Raw genomic sequence first — 24,269 nt, forward strand, 5'->3', positions numbered from 1 at the left:
ACTCTTGACGTCTGCCATAGGCAAGCCCTCATACACATCAGGCTGTACCCATATTGGCGGAGGAATATTTTCCAACATGTAAAAAAATATATATATTTTTGCATCGCTCTTTTATCGTAAAAAGAGAGAATATTAGACTGCGATGCACCCTTGTTGGTGAACTGAGAATGTCTACCGACCATGGACATCAGCCTAAGGGGCCCCCCCCAAAGTAAGCTGATCATTGGGTGTCCCGCTGCTGGTACTCCCAGTGACCATCTGTGTCCTGAGGGGGGAGAGCGGCCGGGCAGCAAGTGTTTAATCTCCTTGCAGCACCCCTACAGGGGAAATAATGTATTACAAATTTCTTATTGATGGGCTGTTGGTGTAATACACGGACGTACTGAGGCCTCCCGAGCATGAACGGAGTACCCTTTATGCACCCAGAATTCCCTCTAATTATTATTTTTTTCCTAAACCAGACACCCCCTTTAAGATCTACGGAAAACCAACAAGCATAATGCCTATGCTGTTAGTGCAGGTTCTCCTTTAAATACCAGTTTACCTACAATATAACGTATAATCCATTACTCGTTTAGTCACAGCCAGTAATAGCCTAGCCCAGAGCTGCATTCACAGTTCAGCAGGCTTCAGAGCAGAAATCTTTTGCCATTTTTTTTTTTTTTCCTTTGGTGATTTGCAATCTGGTAATTGTCCTCTTTATGTAGTGAAAAATTCAATTTGGCCATAGACATATATCTATTGGCCAGGACTCCCCTAGGCTCGGCATGTTATAAGACCCCCGTTGAACCCCCATATACCGCCTGATGCTTGTTCATAGGTACGACATGGGGATATATATATACTCTGTGCACGCAGCCGTCATCGTGACTCAGGTAATAAGCCTGTGTACGTGTAAGTTATTATTTTCCCCCTCTTGACATTAGAGGATGCAGGGACATCAGGGAGGAAGCCTTCCATTGTCCACATTCATGGATGAAGCATGGTGTTTCCTGCCCATCGCCTCCATCCAGGAGGAGTCACACCCTGCCTCTTGACCCTTTAGTGATTCACCCCGGCCCGGAAACCTGACTGAGAACAGAACATCCTCTGCCCTCCTAGCCGAATGGGTCCGCAGGGAGATCCAGAAATGGAAGAGCGCGTAGAGCGACAAAAAAGCAAAATGGCCGATTTCCTGCGGGGGAATCTCACGTTGGTTATTATCTCACGTGCAGCCCAAGGATTTCATGATAGGGTTGAAAGTGATCATGAAACTTTTTATATACTGTATTATTTATTATAAACCAGCTGCAGTACCAGATACGGCCTGTGGTCAAGAGTGGCGCTGTTTCTTAAAAAAAAATGCACTATAATTTTTCCTAATGTTTCTTCTCTCTCTTGCAGCACTTGTAATAGTCTGGATGGTGGAAGTGAGTACGTGAAGGTAAGGATCGGTCCGTCTCTTATCACCATATGTTTATCCCGTGTCCGCCACCCGGAGGATTAGCAGCTCCCAGTATACAGTCAAATGATATCAATGCTGCAGACAGCATTATGCGCGTACGGCCTCATGCACACAGCATACGTATTTTGCAGTCCGCAAACCGTGAATCCTCAAAATACGGATTCCTTCCGTGAGCATCCCGCATTTACCTAATTGAGCAAGAATAGGACATGTTCTATAATTTGCGGAATGGGGAGCACGGATGCAAACAGCACACGGATGAGGCCCCGTAGAAATGAAAGGGTCCTTGTGTGATCTCTGATTAGACCCAAAATACGGTCGCGTGCATGAGGCCTTATACTGTAAAGGGGATGTCCAGGATGTTGCAAAAAAAAAAAAGCGCCACCTTTGTCTGCAGGTAGTTTGTGGTATTGCAGCTTAGCCCCATTCTCTTCCATTGAGCTTCAGTTTGCAATACCAGATGCAACCCCAAGGGGTGGCGCTGTTTTAGGACGAAAGCCATGTTTTACCAATCCTGGAGAATCCCTTTAAGTTGGTTCACATATATGTTATATATCGTCATATTTGTTGAAGCTTGGGGTGTACATTGAAATGGGGGGGTGCCACAGCAAAGATTACAATGGTGCTGATTAGCGCCATCATATCCCTAACCATTCGGACCAGGAGGACTTGATGCTTCCTTGCCTAAATCTCCTGTCAAGGCCAAACCTACCAAAGTGGGTGAATCTAATGGGGCTCTCCCCCGACAGAAGGATAGGCCAGGGTACAATGAATGTTATCATGGCTGATCCATTGTTCCCCAGGGGCATAAGCCATTGCCAGAGGTGTCTGACAAAGGCTTACTTCCCTCCCTCCATTGAAAACGCATGCATGCATGGCCGAGTCGAGCATGTATGTGTATGGGGGAGTCGGGTGAGATACCTGTCACTTGTCCCCTTCTAACAAGTCCCATTGCAATGAAGCCAGGATGCGGGTGGTCTAGCGCCAAATTGTGCTTCCATATGGTGTAGATGCCCCAGTCTGGTATGGCGGGGAGGGAGCGTTGCAGAGGCGTTGTCGGATGCTCATGCACTAGGGTCTAGAGGAAAAAGCTGGCTGAAGGAGACCATCAGATTGTCATGTGCAACCCCAACAAGGATCTGACCACGATGGAGGTGAGAAGAGATGTTGTCAGACGGGTCAGAGGGGTCGGTCACAGCTTTGAGTTCAAGGCGAGGGCAAGTCATGGTCAAAAGCCAAGGCTCAAGAAATGTTGGACCCATGCATGTTTAATAGCTATTTTTCCTGAGCTCCCCCCATGCACATGCATGCTCACTCTGGCTGAGTATGCATGTTTCGTCAATGGAGAGAGGGGAGTAAACTGCTGCCAGAAGCTTCTGCTGGAGGCTGAGCTCTCCTGAAAACAAAAAAACTGTCTGTTGGGGGGAGAGACTGAAGACCCCCGCGTGCATACGAGTCAGCCGCTGTCACCCTAATATACGCCAGGCGAATTCATCTGTGGTGAAATAAAATATTAAAGGAACTCTCGGGGATGCGTTTATATTGTGTAATGCTAAGCGCAGGGTCTGAGTGGGCGGAGCAACGCGTACGTCTTTGATGTTTTTGAATCTGTGTCATGCTCCGCCTCTTCATCTCCTGCACTAGACATAACACAGTGGGGGTAATTTACTAAGACCGTCATTTTTGGGATTTTTAGTCCTTTTTACGCAAGCTTTGCTGCCGGAGGATGCGCCTAATTTATGACGTGGTGTGCGTCTTGTCATAAATTAGGTGCATCTTTCCTGCCGGAAAATCTATGCCCTAGTAGGTTTTATGTCTTTTTCCTGGCGTAACATTAGTAACTTTGCCATAGCAGGAATGACTGCTCTGGCACGCCCCCGCCACTCCCTCCACACTCCTTTGTCTCGAAAGGCGGGTAAAAACGCCAATTGTCATTTGGCGTAAAATTGTCGTTTTTGAGCCTTTTTAATGGCCGTGCGACAATTTTACGCCAAAAAGAAGCATATAAAATGTTGGTCAATGACCAACTGGATTGTCCGGGTTTTTAATATTGATGACCTATCCTCAGGATAGGTTATCAGTATCGTATTGATGGGAGTCCAGCACCCAGCAGCACCCTCGTCGATCAGCTGCCTGAGGAGGCTGCGGCACTGGATAGTGGCAGTTCTTGGTATTGCAGATTAATCCCATTCATTTGAATGGGACTGAGCCGCACCATGTGACCGATGAACGCTCACCAGAGCGCCGCAGCCTCTTCAAAACTGATTGGCGGGAGTCGGACCCACACCGATCTCACATTGATGATCTGTCCTGAGGATATGCCGTCAGTATGAAAATCTCAGGCCACCCCTTGGGGAACCAAATTTCTAAAAGAGTATAGGTCAGGCATAGCCAACCTGCGGCTCTCCAGCTGTTGTAAAACTACAACTCCCACCATGCCCTGCTGTAGGCTGATAGCTGTAGACTGTCCAGGCATGATGGGAGTTGTAGTTTTGCAACAGCTGGAGAGCCTCAGGTTGGCCATCCCTGGTATAGGCCATCCTCCGGTTGAGAGGTTAGAGCGCTGCAGCGTGCAGCCTGAGAGCTCTCTTCCGCTCATCCCCTCGGTGACACTGAAGATGAGAGCTTCGCTCTGTGCCGCCACATGTCTGCTCGCATTTGTCGCAGCCTCACAGAATAGAGCATCTGTCAAGTGTATCTGGGCCAATGAGGACAGACACTTGTCTGTAGACTTAACCTTGCCAAGTACTCGGCCCTGTGAATTTACAAGACTTGGCAACAGGCAGAGATGCCGCCTCTTACAAGCTGCGGGCACATGTATAGAGGGATATCACTGCTCTACTGTTTGGGTACTATATGGTGGTAGAAAGTCAACTGTATATGGCAGCATTATCTTAAAATGTGTTGGGTGACCAGCCCTGGTCCTACCATTGATTACGTGGCTGGTTCCCCGGAAAACTACAGGGGCTTCATAGGGTCTGCAGTGCCGCAGGTCTTGGCACAGAGATAGAAGGGCTGCACTAAAACACCCCCAAAATATCTCACTATTGAGTATCTGCACTTGGAGTGCATGGCATTGGGCACCGGGGCGGGCATACCATGTGTGCAATCTGTGCAGCCATAAAACAGGTAAGGCCCTGTTCACACTGCAGATTTAGCAAAGGAAAAAATCTGTTTCTGCTGTGGGTTTTCACTGGGAATGCCGCGGAGCTCCAATGAATTGAGCTAAACTGCCAGCTGACACCCGCTGCGTCCCTCCGGACACCATGCCAAGAAAGGACGTACTCATTCTTGGTGCGGTCGCAGCTATAAAGCGCAGCTGCATCTAGTGCATCGCACATTGGGAGGCAGATTTAGCACAGCTTCAGCTGGCAAAAAACCCTGTGTGAATGGGGCCTTATAGGGTTATCCTATGAAAAATGTAAAAAAAAATTTGGACTTACTTACAACCAGCCCTTTTCCCTAACACTGATCTAGAGATCTCTCCATTCATTGCTCCAGTTGCTCTTCTATAGTTATTCAAACTGTCAGCTCAGGGGCTGTGTCCTTTCTCAGGGGACATGTCCTTTCTGCTGCAGCTAGTGGCAATTGAAGGCTGGAACTGAGCGCGTGCTTCCATCTCGATGAGCAGGACAGAGAAATTAGAAAAAGAACAAACAGCAGGTGGCGCTGTACAGATAGCGTTCATTGAATAACTTAGATACTAAATTTTTAATTACATGCAATTACAAAATTATTCAGATTCAGGTTCTGGTATGAAAAATGTGGACAACCCCTTTAAGAGCAGCTTCTCACTATCAGACTCTGACAGGCGATGTTCCCATGTTGTTCGAGTCTTCACAGACTACGCGGACGGCACACAGACTGCATTGCAATCGAGGGGGGTCATTCACACATCAGCTTTATGCGCCTGCACAGCATGTCGTAACCTGATCCAAGTCTTCCCAATGCTGCGGTGCAGTCGGAGATTTCCCCGGACAGCACCCATAGGACTCGGAGCTGCCAACATGTCATCGGTTGGCCGCGCTGCGTCGATAAAACACACAGCGTCTGAATACAGCCTTAGGCCTCATGCACACTAAGTATTTTCTTTCTCTGTCTGTTCCGGGTTTTTTTTGCGGACCGTATGCGGAATCAATGGGTCAGCAAAAAAGACGGAAGTTACTCTGTGTGCATTCCATTTCTGTATGTCCGTTCCGCAAAAAAATAGAACATGTCCCATTATTGTCCGTATTACGGACAAGGATAGGACTGTTCTATTAGGGGCCAACTGTTCCGTTCCGCAGAATACGGAACGCACACGGACGTCATCCGTATTTTTTTCGGATCCGCTTTTTGCGGACAGCAAAATACATACGGTCATGTGCATGAGGCCTTAGGGCTCGTTCACACGACCGTGCCGTTTTTTGCAGTCCGCAAATAGTGGATCCGCAAAACACAGATGGCGCCCGTGTGCCTTCCACATTTTGCGGAACGGAACAGGAGGCCTATTATAGAAATGCCTATTCTTGTCTGCAAAATGGACAAGAATAGGACAGGACTCATATTTTTTGCGGGGCCACGGAACGGAGCAACGGATGCGGACAGCACACAGAGTTGGTTCCGTTAACGGACCGTATGCGGAACGCAGAAAATGGCCCGTGTACGGAACGCAAAATGCATTCGTGTGAACGAGCCCTTGTGCTGCCCGTTGCCGTATTGCGGACCACATTTGCGGATCCACAATACATGGGCCCCGTTCCGTGTGCATTCCGCATCACGGATGTGGACCTATTCACTTCAATGGGTCTGCAAATCAGGAGATGCGGAATGGAAGCACTACGGAGTGCTTCCTGGGGTTCCGTTCCGTGCCTCCGCACCGCAAAAAGATAGCACATGCTCTATCTTTTTGCGAAACGGAGGGATCGCAGACCCATGCGGCTGGGCCACGGTCGGTGGCCGTGCATTGTGGACCGCAATTTGCAGTCCACAGCACGGGCTTCACACGGTCGTGTGAACGGGCCCTTAGGTTGCAGATTTCATAGGTCGCAGTTTCTGGGGAGACATGTAAGAGGGGTACTGTATGATAAACTGGAAGAGGAAGGGACCCACACAGTCTCATTACACGGGGACCCTCGGCTGTCTGTCCTCCTGCTGGACCCCCTCAGAAAGCCTTCGGGTCATAGGCGAATAAAAGGATCACGCCCCCAATACAGAGATAACACTGTCCATGAGAGATAGATTATAAGCCGGACAGACTTCTCACCTAATATATTATAATTTTGTCCATTTACACGCACCAATAATCACAAGTCAGGAAAAAATAATACTCCATGAAAATGCCCTTTAAGTGACAATTTTCTTAAAGGGACCTGGACCGCAATCTGAGATGCTACCAGTAACCTCACATTCCTGCCCTGCCCCCCACCAGCCGAGAACTTCATTCATTCATTCATCCACCTAGTAACCCTCCTTCCAAGCCTAAAATCCCTAGAAAGGGGGAGGTGTAAGCCTGGAGAGGCGGAAAAAGGGAATTGGGAGATAAGAGCCAGAGAGGGAGGAGGAGGAGGAGGAGGAGAGGCTGTGGCCGTAGCCGGATTTCTACGAGCGCTCCGTCTCCTCCCATGATGCTCTTTTGACAAGGGATGAGGTAATGCTTGAAGCATCAGCCTGCAATCCAACAGCAGCATCAGCACCAGTAGCCAACATCAGTTGTACGAGACGCTCCACCGCCGGCGCACGCCGACAAGGGGATTTATCACTCAACCTCCTATTGGGTTTTTTCCTTATTTTCTCCGAATTTGGATGGAGGATTTGCTCTCACTATGACCGAACGCTGCAGCTTGTGGAGCGCCCTGTCAGCAGCGGCATGCTGCTTCTACCGGGGGTCTTTTATGCAGGTACAGGTAAGAACCTACAACGCCTAAAAAAACATCTCATCTGTAGGCATCGGTCTTCTATGACTTCTTTCCATCGTCCTCCGTCAACCTAGCCATCCTTGCATTAGATGCGAGGCACAGGTAAAACTGTTCACAGGTGGAGGGGCATGACGTCTTCTCGCCAGCTTGCATGGGTCCACCTGCCCGTCTCCACTGAAAATTGAATCTAGGCGCAGGATATACTTATTGGACGGACTGAGGTCCATAAGTTGCTGTGGAGATGAACACGCTGCGAATCACATCTAGAGATGGGGTGGAAAATGACTCTCTATGTTCTTTGAGGACATCACCCGATTGCCAATGGAGGGAAGATTCTTGGGTCTTCAGTAGATGCCTAGACCAGAGCTTATTCAAGGTGCAGAGAACATACTCAGGGTTAAACACGTGTGATATATGTGATCGTACACGAGTGTTGCAGAACCATTGATCCTGGCACAACAATCGTCACCAATGGTATGTTGGCAGGACAGGGTGAAACATTTGGCATGGGTCTTGGAAATTGTGGGCAAAGAACCAATTTTCCAAATCAATTCTAAGGTTTGAAGTCCATGAATTGGGGGTTCGTAAAGCACATTGCAATTGGTGCCCCTTGGGCGCGTTAGACCAGAAGCCTTACATGATGTAATGTCTTGAAATGCGTGGTACCTGATGTTATTGCAGAGTCTAGTACCCTGCGGCAGAAGGTGCCGCGTCCGACAGTTGAAAGTTCTGGATGAGCAGGGGGGATGAACCCAGAAGTGATTCCTGCCGTTCTGGCATGGAGAGGGTTACTGATGGAGCAATCCATGAATGACTGGGTGTTACTCCGGTGACGTCAGCCTCCCTGCACCTCCGCCAATAGCTTATTACCAGCTTCTCGGAGCCATGACATCATTTCTAACCAATGGCAGCCCAGACAGCATATGCGGTACCCCACAGATTGGGGGATGAGCTCAGGTCCCCCCCAAATGAAAAAAAAAAAATCACTACAGGTGTATTGGGGGCCATTGTTCTATCGGCAAAGAATTAAATGACTCCTAGGGTTACGAAGGGATCCAGGATGGGGTTAAACGGCTGATGCCATGTGTTCTTCTGCGTCGATGATGGCGTCCTCGGGGGAGAGATCAGTCACCGCGTCCCCTCGGGACACAGTGAGACGTGCAAAATGAAATGAGCTAGAAACATGGAGCGCTTACAAGCCGGGTGGCCAGAGGGCACCAAGCATATCCCCCCTTCTTATGATTACATGTAGGGCCAATTACCATCACCCTATATACAACCGCCATATCCCACGCTGTATAGTAATATAGCCATATCATGCCTGACATCCTTCTTAGAAGCATTTCTGCCCCAGAACCCCCACCCCCCTCCCTCTCCATGTAGTAATGGATGGATGGTGAGGGTTTGTGACAGCAGACAGACCCAGTCAGAAGGAAGTTGTCAGACCGCACCACGGAGGAGAGCCGCAGCCTTGACGGGGGAGTGGGTCGTCATGGCAACGGCATCTACTTAAGCCTCGGCCTCTCCGGGGAATATTTAGGCTGAATGTCCCCACCAGTAATTAGAGCGGCCTCCTCTGTAGCCCCTTTAGTCGCAGCGTTGACAGAACCACGGGGATAATTGTGCTGCGGTGTGCAAAGGTTGTCTAATAGAGAGAGAGAAAGAGACAGCTCGTCTTAAGGAGGCTGAAAATATGCGTAATGCCACAATTATTGGGGGGGGGGGGGGGGTAGAATAAATCTTTTGATGCAAGCAACCCCCACTACCTTATTCCTTGCATTGCCTATCGTATTTGTAGCCCCCCATGTACACTGAGGGGGCCTTCTTGCAAGGTTGGGTCCTAATAGTCTGTAGAAAACACTGCCATAAATCACAGACTTGCCAACAGTCCTGAATTTTCAGGGTCTGTCCCTAATTTTCTGAGAAAATCATAAATTTTAATATCCCCCCGTCCCCCCTCTTGCGTTGCCTATAGTATTTGCAGCTGCCCTCGGGCCCAGAGAGGTCAGGGTGGAAATGTGCAACGCAACTAATATGGGGGAAAATGCTGACGTAAATCACTTGCCGTGAGCAGCTGCTGGGTAGAGACCCCTCGGATTTACTTTAATTAATCTGACGATGGGGTGGGAAAGAGTTGTTACTGTTTTCCGTAATTTCCCAGTGGGCTCGCTAGCTGCAAATACGTTCCATTTAAGCGATCTCCAGTCTGTATTAAACAGCCACATTTTATCCAAATCTCCCAAGACTGCAGATAATAGGATTGTAAATTCAAATAAATGCCGCCGCCGCCGCGTGCACGGCTAAAATATCCGCAAACACCAGAAATATTCATTTGTATGTAATTCCTGCCAATATGGCCGTGGTCATGCCTAGGTATGGGGCATGAGAGGCAGGGAGTATACAACTAGACCGGTGTGCCGTTCCGGACTCCAGGAAAGTTGGGCGACGGCACTTGCGAGAGCTGTAAGGATGGTTGTAATCTGTGCGTTATGCGGCGCGCAAAGCGCATGGTCGACCTCTATTAGGGTATAAAAAAGGTTAAATTGACCCCAAGGAGCTTGCAATCTGATTCTCTGGCGAGCACATCAAGGCAGTGCTAGGGATCCAGCTGACTCAGAGCATTACATCATTGCTCTTCCAGTGCTGGGAGGGAGGGGGGGAGGCGGCGCGCTCAGGTGTCCCCGTGGCCACAAAAGCTCATTACAATGCAGACGATGCCGTCTGTATTATTCAAGGAGTCAGACCAGCTTTGATACGATTTTCTGCGGAGGGGGGATTATCTTGGCGTGGGCTACGGCAGCGAAATGCAGGAGCTGCCACCTGGACTGATAAAGAATAAGCGCTTTAAACCTATTCCCCGCCGTACACACGAACCGTCAGAGCCATCGCCCCGTGTGTGAAAGGGAATTACCAGGCTGAATTAAGTGGTTTACCTTGATCCTTTTAAACCGGGGGCCCCATAAGCAAAGGCGATGAATGACATTTCTCTAGATCGCTTGCTATGGTGAAATCCAGATTAGTGATGTCATCACGCAGTGTCACTAGTTCCTAAAGGGATCTGTTATTTAAATCACATTGTTTTTAGATTTTTTTTTTTTTTTTTTTTATGTCAACATCCCTGTCTATTTCTAAAGGGTCACTGAGATTTGATAAAACTGGATATGTCATAGACAGGCGCGTAACTATAATTTATAGGACGCCATAGCAAAATAAGATGGGTCCCCACCATGTAATGTAAGAAATGAAAAGCAATAATTACAAGTGTGTATATATATTAGCGCCATATATCAGAAACCCCACCTTATAGCAAAAAGCCGCCATATTGTTATTCCTCACAAAAAAAGAGCAATGCTCTTGCACCTGATAGGGCCCCCTTCAACCTGTGGGGCCCCATAGCACATGCAATGGCTATATATAGGTGATAACTTTTCATTCTGATGATAATGAGATGACTGCTAAAAAAAGTTACCTGTACAGAACAGGAAGTCTTTATTATTAGGCCTAGTGGCCACCGAGAAAACTACAGAATTTTTTGGGTAAAACTTTGGATATGTCATAGAGACATATCTAAAGTTTTAATTGGTGCAGGTCTAAATGCTCAGACCCCCACAGATTGCTAGAACGAGGGGGTAGAAGCACAATATGCGAGCGCTTCTCTCTCCTCGTTCTAACAATCAGTGGGTTCGTCAGCGCTCAGACCCCCACCGATCAAGCTTTTGATATGTCTCACACTGGCCACTATGTTAAGACTTCTTGTCTGTACGGGTACCTTTTTTAGCAGTCATCTCATTATCATCAGAATGACATATATAACCTCTGTATAAATAACAAAGGATTTACTATTGACAATATTACAGCTTATCTACTCCCTCCTGACCTCTGCACAGAGCCTGGCTAGAAAACGCTCTGATAGAAGTCAATGAGGTCCCCTCCTGACCGTCATGTCAGTGGCCCATGTGGATGCTTTGAAACAAGAGAAAGTCTTGACGGTGCAAAAAAAATTCAGGAATTTTAGGACTTTGAAAAAAATATATAGGTAGGAACATGAAAAATAAAACTAAAAAAATCACCAAATTTAACTAATAGCTAATTTGCTGATGACACATTTCCTTTAAGATGAAATCCTCCTGCTTCACATTGGGCTTTGTCACCTAAGTGGTGCAGAAGGGAGAGAACGCACTGCCGTAGTCCCTAGTCTCCAAGCTGTGTATATCATAATGAAATGATGAGGCGCAGTTGCACTTAGGCCCTGGTACTTAAAGAGGACCTCTCACCTCTCCTGACTACTTGCATCCCCCATGAAATAACAATTGTGGAGCATCTAGTCTTATGACTATGTTGGGCAGACTAGATGGGCTAAATGGTTCTTATCTGACGACACATTCTATGTTTCTATGTTGTGCCCTTCCTTCATTATTCCTACTAGAAGTTATAAAGGAATTACTAGCAGTTTGCAATGAAGGTCCAGATGGGTGTTACCAGTAGGGATTGTGACACTGGCAGAACTGATTGTGCAGGGACACACCCTCAACTGGTATCACCCATCTGGACCTTCACTGCAAACTGCTAGTAATTCCTTCGTAACGTCTAGCAGGATCAACCAAGATAACCGACAATACAGCTTCCACAGTGAATATCACTCTCTTGTACATCTTGCTAGGCCACCCAACTTTCCCAGACTCCAAATGTTAAAGGGGGTTGGCCCGGATTAGAAAGAACATTTCTGCTTTCTTCCATAACCCCTTCACCATGGGTTGTGTCTTGTATTACTGCTCAGCTCCTTTAAAATTAATGGTTGCTCTTGGTAGAACGTGGTTTGTACACGTAGCATGTGGCAATAGCAGAATAGAGATGTTAGTGCAATATGGACTGCGCAAGATTCCTCCAGGTTTTGGCCCAGCAGTCCATCCTTTCATGCCTCATCAGATGGTGAATACAGTCCACCATGTTGATCGGTGCCAAGAACAAGCCAGCTTTCCATCTGCCCACTTTAGTCCTGGCACACATGTCCCTATTAATAGCGAGGCTGTTGTATTCATATAGTCTCGGTCTATAGAGTAGAATCACTGCGTTTGATCCAGAAGGCGAGGCTATAGTTTAGATCTTCTCCTACATGACAGACGGCGCTCCTCTAAAAAGCTGTAGGCCCCATTTGTGACTGATGACGTTGTACAAGTTTAATAATGTGCTTCATGTTCCTACAGTTCTCCAAGGAGAAGTACATCTTGGATACTCCACCGGAGAAGCTGCACAAGGAGCTAGAAGAGGAGCTAAAACTTAACAGCTCAGACCTGCGTAGCCACGCCTGGTACCACGGGCGCATACCACGAGAGGTAATATGGGGTTTAACCTCTTTCATCACTGCTCCTACTAAAGGCCATGATGATTGAGGGAGTAACTTAGGCTTGTCCTTCCATTAACTCAGGTGTCGGAGACCTTGGTGCATAGAAACGGAGACTTTCTCATCAGGGACTCGTTGACCAGCCTGGGTGACTATGTGCTGACTTGTCGATGGAAGAACGAGCCTCTTCATTTCAAGATCAACAAGGTGATGGTGAAAACCAGTGACAGCTACACCCGTATCCAGTATCTCTTCGAACAGGAGAGCTTCGACAACATCCCAGCCCTGGTGCGCTTTTATGTCGGCAGCCGAAGAGCTGTCTCAGATCAGAGTGGCGCGCTCATCTTCTGTCCTATCAACCGGACATTTCCACTGCGATACCTGGAAGCCAGCTATGGACTGTCACCGGGAAGGCCAAGTACTCAAAGCCCACAGAAGGGACATATGAAGAGAAGAAGCATCACCATGACTGATGGTCTCACTGCCGACAAGATCACCAAGAGCAATGGATGCGCAAACAGGTAGGGACGTTTCCCAAGAATAGTCATAGTCTAATAACCATTGAGATCTTGAATGTCCAGTCCCTGTATATGGATGTAGCCAAAGATTTCAAGGTTCTTCCAAGCCAGGAGAACGTAGGGCACAAAATTTAGATGGGGGATGAGGTTTGAAAGACGTCAGCTAATAGTCAACCATTCTGACCGTTTATAATGGTCCATCAAGGGTGCAGGACATACTGGCTTCTGATCGTATGCTATATAATGTTATCTTCTCTTTCCAGCACCTCCTCCCCACATCACAGAGATATCATCAGAAACTGTGCAGTCAGTGTGGACCAAATCCAAGACCTACACGCCCCAATGTCCCCCATTTCTGAGACCCCCGGATCCCCGGCCTATGGTACAGGTAGGTACAAAGGTGAAAACCATAGTGAGGGTCGTTGTCCTCCTGTCCGTCCATATCAACCATAACATATATGCCTTTGTTCAGTCGTTAGGGTGAAGCCGCAGGGACCTCCAGCAGGAATGGTGACTCCCGGTTCTCCGGTGCCGAGAAGATCCAGTGAACCTTACGTTAATCCAGCAAATAACAAGGCCACATTAAACATGGCCGAAACCTCCCATTCCACACCCGGTCACGGCTACACACAAATCTCTCCCTCGCCCTCTATAAACAGTTACAGTGACCCCGATAACGGACATTACTGCCAGCTACGCCCAGCCTCCCCGACACATGACACCCACAACAAACCTCTGCCGACCAAGAGCTACGTGGAAAGATTAAAAGTGGATGAAGGCGTCAGGGCAGGCGTCAACCATGCGGTGGAAGATACTGACAAGGACAGGCTCTCTTTTACTACCCCAAGTATAGAAGCCAAATCTTCTTTTAACCCGTCCGCCTTCAAGTCCATGCTGATCCCCGCAGACAACAAGCCCCTGGAGATGTGCATCCTGAAGAAGGTCAAGGAGCTGTTTTCGGAGGTCGATGCAAAGACCATTGCCCAGCATATCACCAAAACAGACTGCGAGGTAAGGAGCATGGATTTCATCAAAGAATCCGCAAAAAGCCTCTAAAGCAGGGATGCTCAACCTGCGTCCCTCGAGGTGTTTCAAAACTACAACTCCTAGCAAGCCCTAAAAGCTGTAGGCTATCCAGACATTCTGGGAGTTGTAGTTTTGCAGCTGGAGGGCCGCAGGTTGGGCATGCCTTCTCTAAAGGGACAGCCAGCCTATTGCACAGCCAGCCTATTGGTTTTAATGGGCACTGTGTAATGCTTAATTTCACCTGTGGTGGCGCCGCAGGATATTTAAAGAGGTCACCCCCTCCTGACATGTCTGTTTTAGCAACTATATTTGCATTCTCCATGTAATAACAATCCACCTACTCTTACAATTATGTTGTGCTATTCCTCTATTATTCCTACTAGAGGTTTATGTATGAACCACTAACAGTATGCAATAATGATCCACCTGGGCGTTACCAATTGGAGGCATATCCCTGCACAGTCTGACACCGGCAAGCACTTATTGGATAGTGTCAGACTGTGCAGGGTCACACCCCCAACTGGTAACACCCAGCTGGACTTTCATTCCAGACTGCTGGCAATTAATCCATAAACCTCTAGTAGGAATGAGAGAGGAATGGCACAACATAGAGTCATGGCGGATGCAAGTAGTCACAGACGTGTCAGGAGAGGTGACAGCTGTCCTGTTCGCTGTGGGGCCCCAACAGAGTGACACCCTGTGATCAGTTTACCATCACGGGTACCCTTCCAATAAAAAAGGATTGGCAACATGGACAGTCCCTCTAAATAAGAACAATGGGCAGGGTTTTCGAAAAATAGATCAGTCTGATTTATTTATTTATTTAATTGAGGGAGGGGGCGAGGGTTAAAAAATTAGGGTAAATTTCTTTTGTAATTTGAAGTCGTAGCCTTTTAATCATAGTCCAGGCACACGGCCTTAAACTCTGTAGGGAAATACGTTTAAGGTTTGGCTTCGATGAGGATTATTTTTAGTTACAGCAGTGATGTCATGATGATGTCATCCAGGTCTCATTAACGCTGGCACTACTGAAGTAAAATGATGGCCATTATCGTGTTTATTACCACCCCCTTCGGGAATCCTTCCCACAAGATGAGGCGACAATCTATTTGCAATTAAGAGAGATTAATCTCAATCTTTGTGTCGTTTCCAGGTTGCCAGGATACTCGGTGTTACCAAGGAGACGCAGAGGATGATGGGAGTCAGCTCAGGCATGGAGCTCCTGACGCTGCCGCATGGCCGCCAGCTGCGGCTTGACCTTCTCGAAAGGTGCGTGGAGAACATAATGAATGGCATGTGTCGGTGATGTGATCAGCAGCGTCACGCTGATTGGCAAAGATAACATATTTCTTGTAGTAGAGAGTCCTCTCCTCCATAGAACAAATTTACTAATGTTACGCCAAAAACCTGCGCCAGCCCCTAGATTTTCCGGCAGGCGCAAAGACTCCCAAAGAGGCTCCTAATTTATGACTCGGTGCGCGCCCCGTCATGAATTAGGCGCCTCTTCCAACAGCAAGGCCGGTGTAAAAGGTACCAAAAAGACCATCAAAAAATAACGGTTTCAGTAAATGACCACCACTCCGTTTAGCCACTTTTTTAAGGCCCCATACACACGGCCGTATCAGTTTTGTGGTCCGTAAAGACGGATGCGGTCCGTGTTGCATCCGCATTTTTAAGACCCATGGACTTCAATAGGTCCGTACTCCGGATTTTGCGGGTGAGTATAGGACAAGCTCTATTTTTTTGGCAGAACGGACATACAGATATGGAAAGCACACAGATCATTCGTGTGCCTTCCGCATTCATATGTCCTTTCTCCAAAAGATAGACTATGTCTGCAAAATGCGGAACACGGACCGCAAAACGGGATACAGTCGTGTGCATTGGGCCTAAAGCACAGCATGAACGCAGGTGGGTCTATGAGGGTCCCTTAAAAATGGGTTGCCCCCAGAATGACAACTTATAGTACCTGATTGGTGGTGGTGCAACTGCTAGGACCCCACTGATCATGAGAACGGGTGCACCATTCAAAGTATATGACACTGCTGGACATAGCAGGGCGCTGGACTTGACTATTTTCAGAAGTCCTATAGATTTTGGGGTGGCAATATGCATGCTTAACCACTCAACAGGGGACCCCTGTTCTCATGATTAATGGGGGTCCCAGCAGTCAGAGCCCCACTGATCAGACATATATCACCTATCCTGTGGGGAGCTAAATATTTGGCATTAGGATAGCCCATTTAAAGTGGCCACGCACCATAGATGTCTATTGGCCAAAGCCTCCATTTTCAGCAGGGCTGAACGACCTTCTAATGTTGGGGGAGATCAGGATCGGCTGTTGGATTCCATCTTGGCTAATACTTTTGTTTTCGGGGACATATGCCGCCGCCTGATGTGTTTGGCAGCCGCTTACTCCCCGAGTAATTATGTGTACGGGGAGTTAATGGCCGTCAGATGGACAAGTGTCTCGTGGGCGGCCAGCCCTGTAGGCACACATCGCTAATAAAGACCTTTAACTATTGTTTTGTCAGATTTCACACCATGTCCATCATGATCGCTGTCGATATCTTGGGCTGCACGGGAAGTACGGAGGAGAGGGCTGCGTTACTGCACAAGACCATTCAGCTGGCAGCCGAGCTGAAGGGCACGCTGGGCAACTTGTACAGCTTCGCGGCTGTGATGAACGCTCTGGAATTGACACAGGTACATCAGACACTCGCAAGGTTTTCCCCCCACCGATCGCTGAAATGAAGTGGGATCGGCTCTCTTCGGCAGCTGAAGTCGGGATTATAGAGGTGTAGGAGCCGCTGAGGAGAGCCAGTCACAGCAGCACTCGCGAAGCTCTTCTGCCACTTCATTTCAATGATCACGGCGGTCTCAGCACTCAGGCCCCCCACTGTTGAAAACTTCCGACATGTCACTATGAGGGCTCATGCAGACGGCCGTTGCCTGCAGGGGGTCCACAAAATGCGAGCACTGGCTGTGTGCACCCTGCATCACGGATGCGGACCCATTGACTTGAAAGGGCAAACAGCGGTCCCCAATGCACGGAACGGCCGACCAACGGCTGTGTGCATGAGCCCCTTCTCTATAGATCCCTGTCAGATCCCTTTTGGCGACAGATAATTGAAAGGTCTGGTCACCTCTAAAGTACATTCTTGTATTCCACGTAATATTTTGTAGAATATTGTAGGATATATTTTAGACCTCTGCATTGTGCCGTTCACCTGTTATTATAAATTGACAACTGCCCCATTCCCCTTGTTGATAGGGCATTTAACTACACATTCTGATACTACCCTACACTAAACTACAGCCTATTCCCAAGGGGGATGGTGATATCATACATTTCCAGGAGTAATAACAGAGGAACCACACAATACAGATGTGTAAGGAAACATGCTCCAGAGGGAATGGAGGTAGTTACTTAATGAGCCCCTGTCACCAGTGATGGTCAGTTTGCAGTGTTTGCCAGCAAACACATGCGGGCTGCCATCTTTAGTAAGGTAGACTCACCCGTCCAGCGATGCACAGGTAAGCCCTTACCTGTGCCTGTGCCGGGAGCCGGTCTGAAATCAAATTCAGTCACCGGGAGCAGGCACTTCCGAGAACAGCCGCCGGGGTCCTTCATCGGGCTGTTCTCGGAACTGCCTGCTCCCGGTGACTGCATTTGATTTCAGACCGGCTCCCGGCACAGGTAAGGGCTTACCTGTGCATCACCGGACGGGTGAGTCTACCTTACTAAAGATGGCAGCCCGCATGTGTTTGCTGGCAAACACTTCGAAGAACTACTTGCATTCCCCATGTAATAACCATTCTGAGCATCGAATTACTCTGTGATGTGTCATTCCTCTACTATTCCTGCTAGACTTTATGAATTTATTACTAGCAGTTTTTAATAAAGGTCCACATGGGTGTTACCAGTTGCACCAGCATGTTATTGCATTACTGACTGGATAGTGTGCAGGCCCCACCCCCCAACTGGTGGCACCCACCTGGACCTTCATTTCAGACTTGTAATTCAGTCATAACTTCTAGCAGGAATAATAAAGGAATGGCACGACATAGAGTCATAGGAATAGATGCTCCAGAACTGACAATACATGGGGGTTGAAAGTAGTTACCAAATCAGACATGGCAGGAGAACAGATGGTTTTTAAGCACCTGGCCCAAGGAGGCAGCCATGTTTTTTTTCTTCTTACCATTCCAGTGCAGCATCCACAACTGATAAAATGATGATTATACTTCTGTTATATCAGTTTGAGGGACGTGCCTCAGACGTGACATAGTTGTGGTGGTTACCATGTGATGTCACATTTGTAAACTCGCAGGGGGAGGGGGGGGGTCATACATAATTAGGTCAATGAGCCCCCTGCTGGCTTTTATTAATGGCTTGGAGGAAATGCTGCTGTAACCCAGCAAGATGAATGAATCTTCCGCACAAAGACTGACTGTTCCTCCATCTCATTTCCAGATCTCAAGACTAGAACAGACGTGGATCGCCCTGAGACAGAGACACACAGAGGGAGCCATATTGTATGAGAAGAAACTGAAGCCGTTCCTGAAAAGTATGAATGAAGGCAAAGGTAACCCTGGTTAACAGCTTGTATTCCTGGTGGGCTGGGGTGATGGGTACGGTATAGGGCAGGAAACAGAACCTATAATTTAATTGTACCTAATCTAGTTAGGTCCACATAAATTTTTTCCGATACAGAGCTCCAAATCCCCTGCAGTTACACAATACAATTCTGACTGCCTGAAGCCACCACTAGGGGGAGCTCAGACTGAACACTATCCAGTGATAGTGAGCTCCCCCTAGTGGAATCGGAAAGAATATCATCACTTAACTTGGCTTCTCAGTTAAAGGTTTCTAGGTACTAGGAAAGCTCCCTTATCAATTAGTTTGCATATTTACTCCAGACCCTAAGGACATTGTAATTATAATTAAAGGGGTTTTCCAGGAATTCAATATGGATGACCTGTCCTCAAGAGAATTATAATTAAAGGGGTTTTCCGGGAATTTAATATGGATGACCTGTCCTCAGGATAAGTCATCCAAATCTGATTGGTGGGGTACAGACACCTGGCACCCCCGCCCGTCAGCTGTTGGATGAGGCTGACCTTAATACAATATAACAAGCACAGCGCCGTACATCATATAGTGGCTGTGCTTGGTATTGCAGCCCAGCCACATTCCCTTGAATAAGACTGAGCTGCCCCTAGGCCATGTGACTGATGGATGTGACGTCAAAGGCCTAAGTAGAGGTCGACGCTCTCACCGAGTGCCGCGGCAGAGGTGCCAGGAGTGGGACCCCCTCCAATGAGAAATTGATGACCTGTCCTGAGGATAGTCCTCGAAAACCCAATTAATACTACTGGAAACCTGTAAGACACTGATCTCTACTTATCTGCCATTATCTATGAATATACAATATGATTTTTTTTGTCTTGTCTCCCTACAGAGAGTCTCCCGCTGAGCAACACCACATTCCCTCATATCATCCCTCTCATCACCCTTCTGGAGACAGACTCCCCTCTGCTGGACGGCGGAGAGCCATGGGACAGCATTGACAATGGGGTAGAAGTGGTCATGTCTCATCTAGAAGCGGCTAGGATGGTGGCACATCACGGGGGGCTCTACCGCACCAATGCCGAGATGAGGCTACAAGGTGGGAACCTAATAGTCAGGTGGAGCTCTAATCTCAGAGATATGGCCACTTTAAGAGCTCCTAAGGGGGCTTCACTCAGCTCTCCCGACTCCTGGACTGCTGACTATTTATCAGTGGTGGACATATTGGTTGTCATCCAGCTTTCTCTGATATTACTAAGAAAAGACTGCATAGTGCAACTTGACTAAAGAGAAGAGACTTAAAAGGGGTTGGTCATCTCATACATTGAGGACATATCGCTTGGATATGCCCCCAATATCTGATAAGTGCGGGTCCCACCTCTGAGACCGACACCTATCTTTAGAACAGAGCCTGCAAAGTGAAGGAGAGTGGACCACGCAGCATGCCCTGGCTCCCTCCATTGATTTCTATGGGACTGCCGAAAATAGCCAAGCGATACCCTCAGCTATTTTTGGAAGTCCTACTAAAGATGGATGGAAAGCGCACCGTGCAAGCGCAGAAAACGCTGCATTCACTTCTATAGGGGCTGACGGAAATAGCTGAACCCGCGCTCAGCTATCTTCAGCAGTCCCATAGAAATGAATGGAGGGTGGCTGTGCATGGGCTTCCCATTCATTTCAATGAGACTTTTGAAAATAGCTGGGCACAATGCGTGGCACTGGCTATTTTCAGCAGTCCCATTGACATGAATGGAGGGTGACCGCGTATGCACAGCTCCGTTCTAAAGATAGGTGCGGGTCCCAGAGGAGGGACCTGCACCTATCAAACATAGGATATGCCCCCAATGTATGAGATAACACGACCCCTTTAAAGTCTGAAGTTGCACTATGCCAGGCATGGCCAACCTGCGCCAACAGCTGGAGAGCCTCAGGTTGGCCATCCCTGCACTCTGCAGTCTTTTCTTAGTAATATCTGTTTCTGAGAGAGCTGGGTGACAACCAATATGGCCGCCAATGCTGCCCTCACCACTTTGCAGGCTCCATTCTAGCTATATGGCCCCCAATTTATGAGATGATACAACCCCTTTAAGGGCGCACCCACTCAGGTTGGATTTTCTGTAGGGTATTTTCTGCGTAACTTGTGCAGATTTTGCTGCAGATTTCTGGCAGATCTACATCGAAATCCGCATGTGGATTTTTGCAGATTTTGCTGCTGATTTGCCAAGGAGTTTACCTTCTGCATGGAAATGCTGCCTATTTAAAATCCACACCGCGGGTCAGTGTCTAATTAGTAAAATTTCATCCACTTTTCCGCCATTGTTATACATTACAGATTTTTTGCCCAGAATACCGCAAAACGAAATCCTTAGCATGGACACCCCGTGTGAACATACCCTTAGGCCTCCTGCACACGACCGTATGGTTTTGAGGTCCTTTTTAAAAAAGGGATCAGTTTTTCAATTTTTTTTGTTTATGTTCCGTTTTTTCTGTTTGGTTTCCGTTTGTGATCCGTTTTTTGCGGATCACAAACAGAAACGGAAGCATACAATAATGTTTAAACAGTAAGTACATAAAAAGATTGGGCTGGGCATAACATTTTCAATAGATGGTTCCGCAAAAAGGGAACGGATACAGAAGACTTTCGGATGTGTTCCGTATGCATTCTGTTTTTTTTTGCGGACCCATTGACTTGAATGGAGCCACGGAACGTGATTTGTGGGCAATAATAGGACATGTTCTATGTTTGAACGGAAATATGGAAACAGAAGGCATACGGAGTACCTTCAGTTTTTTTTGCGGATCCATTGAAATGAATAGTTCCGTATACGGACCACAAAAAAGACCACAAAAAATAGAACGGAAACAGGGGGAAAAAAAACGTGTGTGTGCAGGAGGCCTTACTTTTACATTTTTTGTATGGATAGTATTGCTTGTCTGATTAGGTTTCTTCTTTATACCCAGGTTTCCACCCCAGACCCGATCTCTTGGAGGTCTCCAGCACTGAATTCCAAATGCGGATGCTTTGGGGCAGCCGGGGAGCGGCTGGAACTCAAGCCGAGCGATACGACAAGTTTGACAAAGTTCTCACCGCTCTCTCGCACAAACTGGAACCGTCTGTGCGCTTCAGTGAATTATAACAAAGACCCCAGTGATCTAGACTGGAAAACCCAGGGGGGGAAAGTGTCCAAAGCAATGAATCAAAGACTTCTTACGGAGATGGAAATATAGCACTTTTTATGACTTTTCTTGTGGGAGGGGAGGGGTGTCAATATATCCGCACCACAGTGCATGCTGTTACTTGCAACATGGAACGGTTTAAAATATATCCAGGGAAGATAACAGCATTGTATGTGCTTTTCAGTTCACACAAGACCAATCTGATACCATGGGTGGCTTTGATATGGGAAGCCCTCGTCCACCATGTTGGAACTGGCATGCCAGCCAAGGCCAAGGTCTGTAGGCAGACAGAAAGCCAAAAACGATATGCACTCAAATAAAAAACTGCCGCCATGCTGTGCAGCGACTGGTTATGAGAGAGGACTGTAGCGCCACCTAGTGGTTGTATGACGTCATCCAAAAATCATTAAACTGAAATCTACCCTAAAATTTAAGCACATGGATAGGAGACGATTCAACACGCCTTCCCAATGACTGCAATAAAGTGGACCATTAAGATCATCGATACATCAGAGACTACAATTTTATATTTTCAGCCTGTAGGAAAGAAGGGGTTAATAATATCTGTACTACACGACACACGCAAGGCCGTCAGTATATTTTTATAATAAAATCTCACATTGAAATGTAACCAGAAGGAAAAGGAGAAGCGGTGGGGACCATAAAGGGAGGTCTTATAGCTGCTCTGGTGGCGGGGAGCGTGTCCTGCTAACTTTTGGGCAGATCCTCCTGCAACTTTGTCTTGATGAGCTTTACCAGGCTCCTCCTACTCACCACCTTGCAACTTTTACAACTACGGGAGGGATGGAGGGTCAAAGTTACCTTCTCTTGTAAAATGAGCAGCAAGAGAGTGATGAGACCTCTTGGCGACATGAGCAGATCTGGGGTGTACCTAGAGATAGATCTGTAACTCAAATTGGCCCCTGTGCAGGCGCTTCCCATGTTCACGACCAAGGGTCATGCCACTGTTGCAGGGGGAAGGTGGAGGATTTGTGGCATGAACCACCATTATAATGGCTGCCGGCCATTCTCGCCAATCAGGGTCTGGCTTTCATAGTCGTTTGTGAAATATAAAATGAAAGGAAGAATCTGATTGGTTGCTCTGATTTTGGGTGGGTAAAGCATTTGCACATCTGTACATAGGTGTCATTTCAATGTAGTCCCGATCCAGCTGTGAAGATTCCTCATTTTTGGCAAAAAATATGAGATCGGAGATGAGACCCATGCGGGCAGGCGGCCCCCACCTATAGACTGTATATGGACTTATAAAGGATGAATGTCAATTGGATGAATTTCCCATGTATATAATCCCAGTCTGTAAATATCTGCTCACCGCCTGCGCTGTACAGAGCTGTCACTTCGTCTCATTGTACATAGCCATCCGCTATCGATTCCAGCTCATTTGTAAATAAATGTATTGATGTAAAAGGTTGGGACTGCTTCTTCAACATCCGCATCCCTAGCGCACTATTCAGCAGGATTCTTACTGTCAAACTGGGACCAATACAGTTATGTGAGTGGTCACAGCAGCACAGAGTATTTGCAGCAGGCCCTGATGTTGGAAACCCTATCCATACCCTATACAGCGTACTGTAAATTGCAGCAAATTTCTGCACCTCCTGTAAAAGTCACACGGCCGAAACCTGCTGCGTGCGAATCATGCCATGCAGTCCACCGCCACTACCGCTACACGCGCGGGCGGCATCGGGACACGCTCCATCCACAATCTCCACAGAGTATTTCAGTATTACATAAGGCAGAGAAATAAAATCCACATGGAAATTGACCTGCCTCTTCGACCCTGACTGATCTTACCAAATTGGGGGAGCAGTTAAAACATCTTCTCAACTTGAAGGCTGCAAAAGCATAGTTGTCCTCCCAGCATAGGGTCTATCAACATGGAACAACGACACATCAAGCAAATAGTCTCTGATTCGGGTTCCCCAGTCACGGATACACAGGGTATCGCACAACGGTTCTACGCATCCCTATACAATGTACGGGAAGACAAACCCCCAGGAATAAAGGCCCCGCGCAAGCTAGACATAGCCACCTTCCTGGACCGACTGTCCCTCCCTTCGCTAACCGATACCCAATGTTCCGACCTAGATAAACGATTCACCCTAGAAGAACTTAAATTGGCCCTTTCGTCATCCCCCCAGGGCAAGCATCCAGGCCCTGATGGCCTCCCTATACAATATTACAAATCCTTCCCTGAGATCTTAGTTCCCCAAATGCTGAACACCTTCAACTCGCTAACGGAAGCAATAGGTTTCCCGGCACAAACCCTAGC

At 47.6% G+C, this 24,269-nt stretch overlaps 1 protein-coding gene across 3 annotated transcripts in view; it reads left to right on the forward strand.

The window, feature by feature from the left end:
• LOC122946626 (SH2 domain-containing protein 3C-like) overlaps window positions 1-23,396 on the forward strand; it is a 58,083-nt gene extending 34,687 nt beyond the window's left edge. The window contains exons 3-12 of one of the 3 annotated variants that reach the window (XM_044306367.1): window positions 1,384-1,423; window positions 12,546-12,674; window positions 12,767-13,203; window positions 13,464-13,588; window positions 13,673-14,211; window positions 15,380-15,495; window positions 16,761-16,932; window positions 18,704-18,815; window positions 19,692-19,898; window positions 21,761-23,396. In XM_044306367.1, coding sequence (XP_044162302.1) covers window positions 1,384-1,423; window positions 12,546-12,674; window positions 12,767-13,203; window positions 13,464-13,588; window positions 13,673-14,211; window positions 15,380-15,495; window positions 16,761-16,932; window positions 18,704-18,815; window positions 19,692-19,898; window positions 21,761-21,936 — 2,053 coding nt within the window. In that variant the 3' untranslated portion in view covers window positions 21,937-23,396. Of the gene's footprint in view, window positions 1-1,383; window positions 1,424-7,011; window positions 7,330-12,545; window positions 12,675-12,766; window positions 13,204-13,463; window positions 13,589-13,672; window positions 14,212-15,379; window positions 15,496-16,760; window positions 16,933-18,703; window positions 18,816-19,691; window positions 19,899-21,760 lie in introns of those variants that run through there. The other 2 variants (XM_044306369.1, XM_044306370.1) reach the window with 2 other exon arrangements.
• Window positions 23,397-24,269: the final 873 nt, after the last annotated feature.

The sequence above is a fragment of the Bufo gargarizans genome, chromosome 9 (assembly GCF_014858855.1).
Source record: "Bufo gargarizans isolate SCDJY-AF-19 chromosome 9, ASM1485885v1, whole genome shotgun sequence".
NCBI classification, from domain to species: domain Eukaryota; kingdom Metazoa; phylum Chordata; class Amphibia; order Anura; family Bufonidae; genus Bufo; species Bufo gargarizans.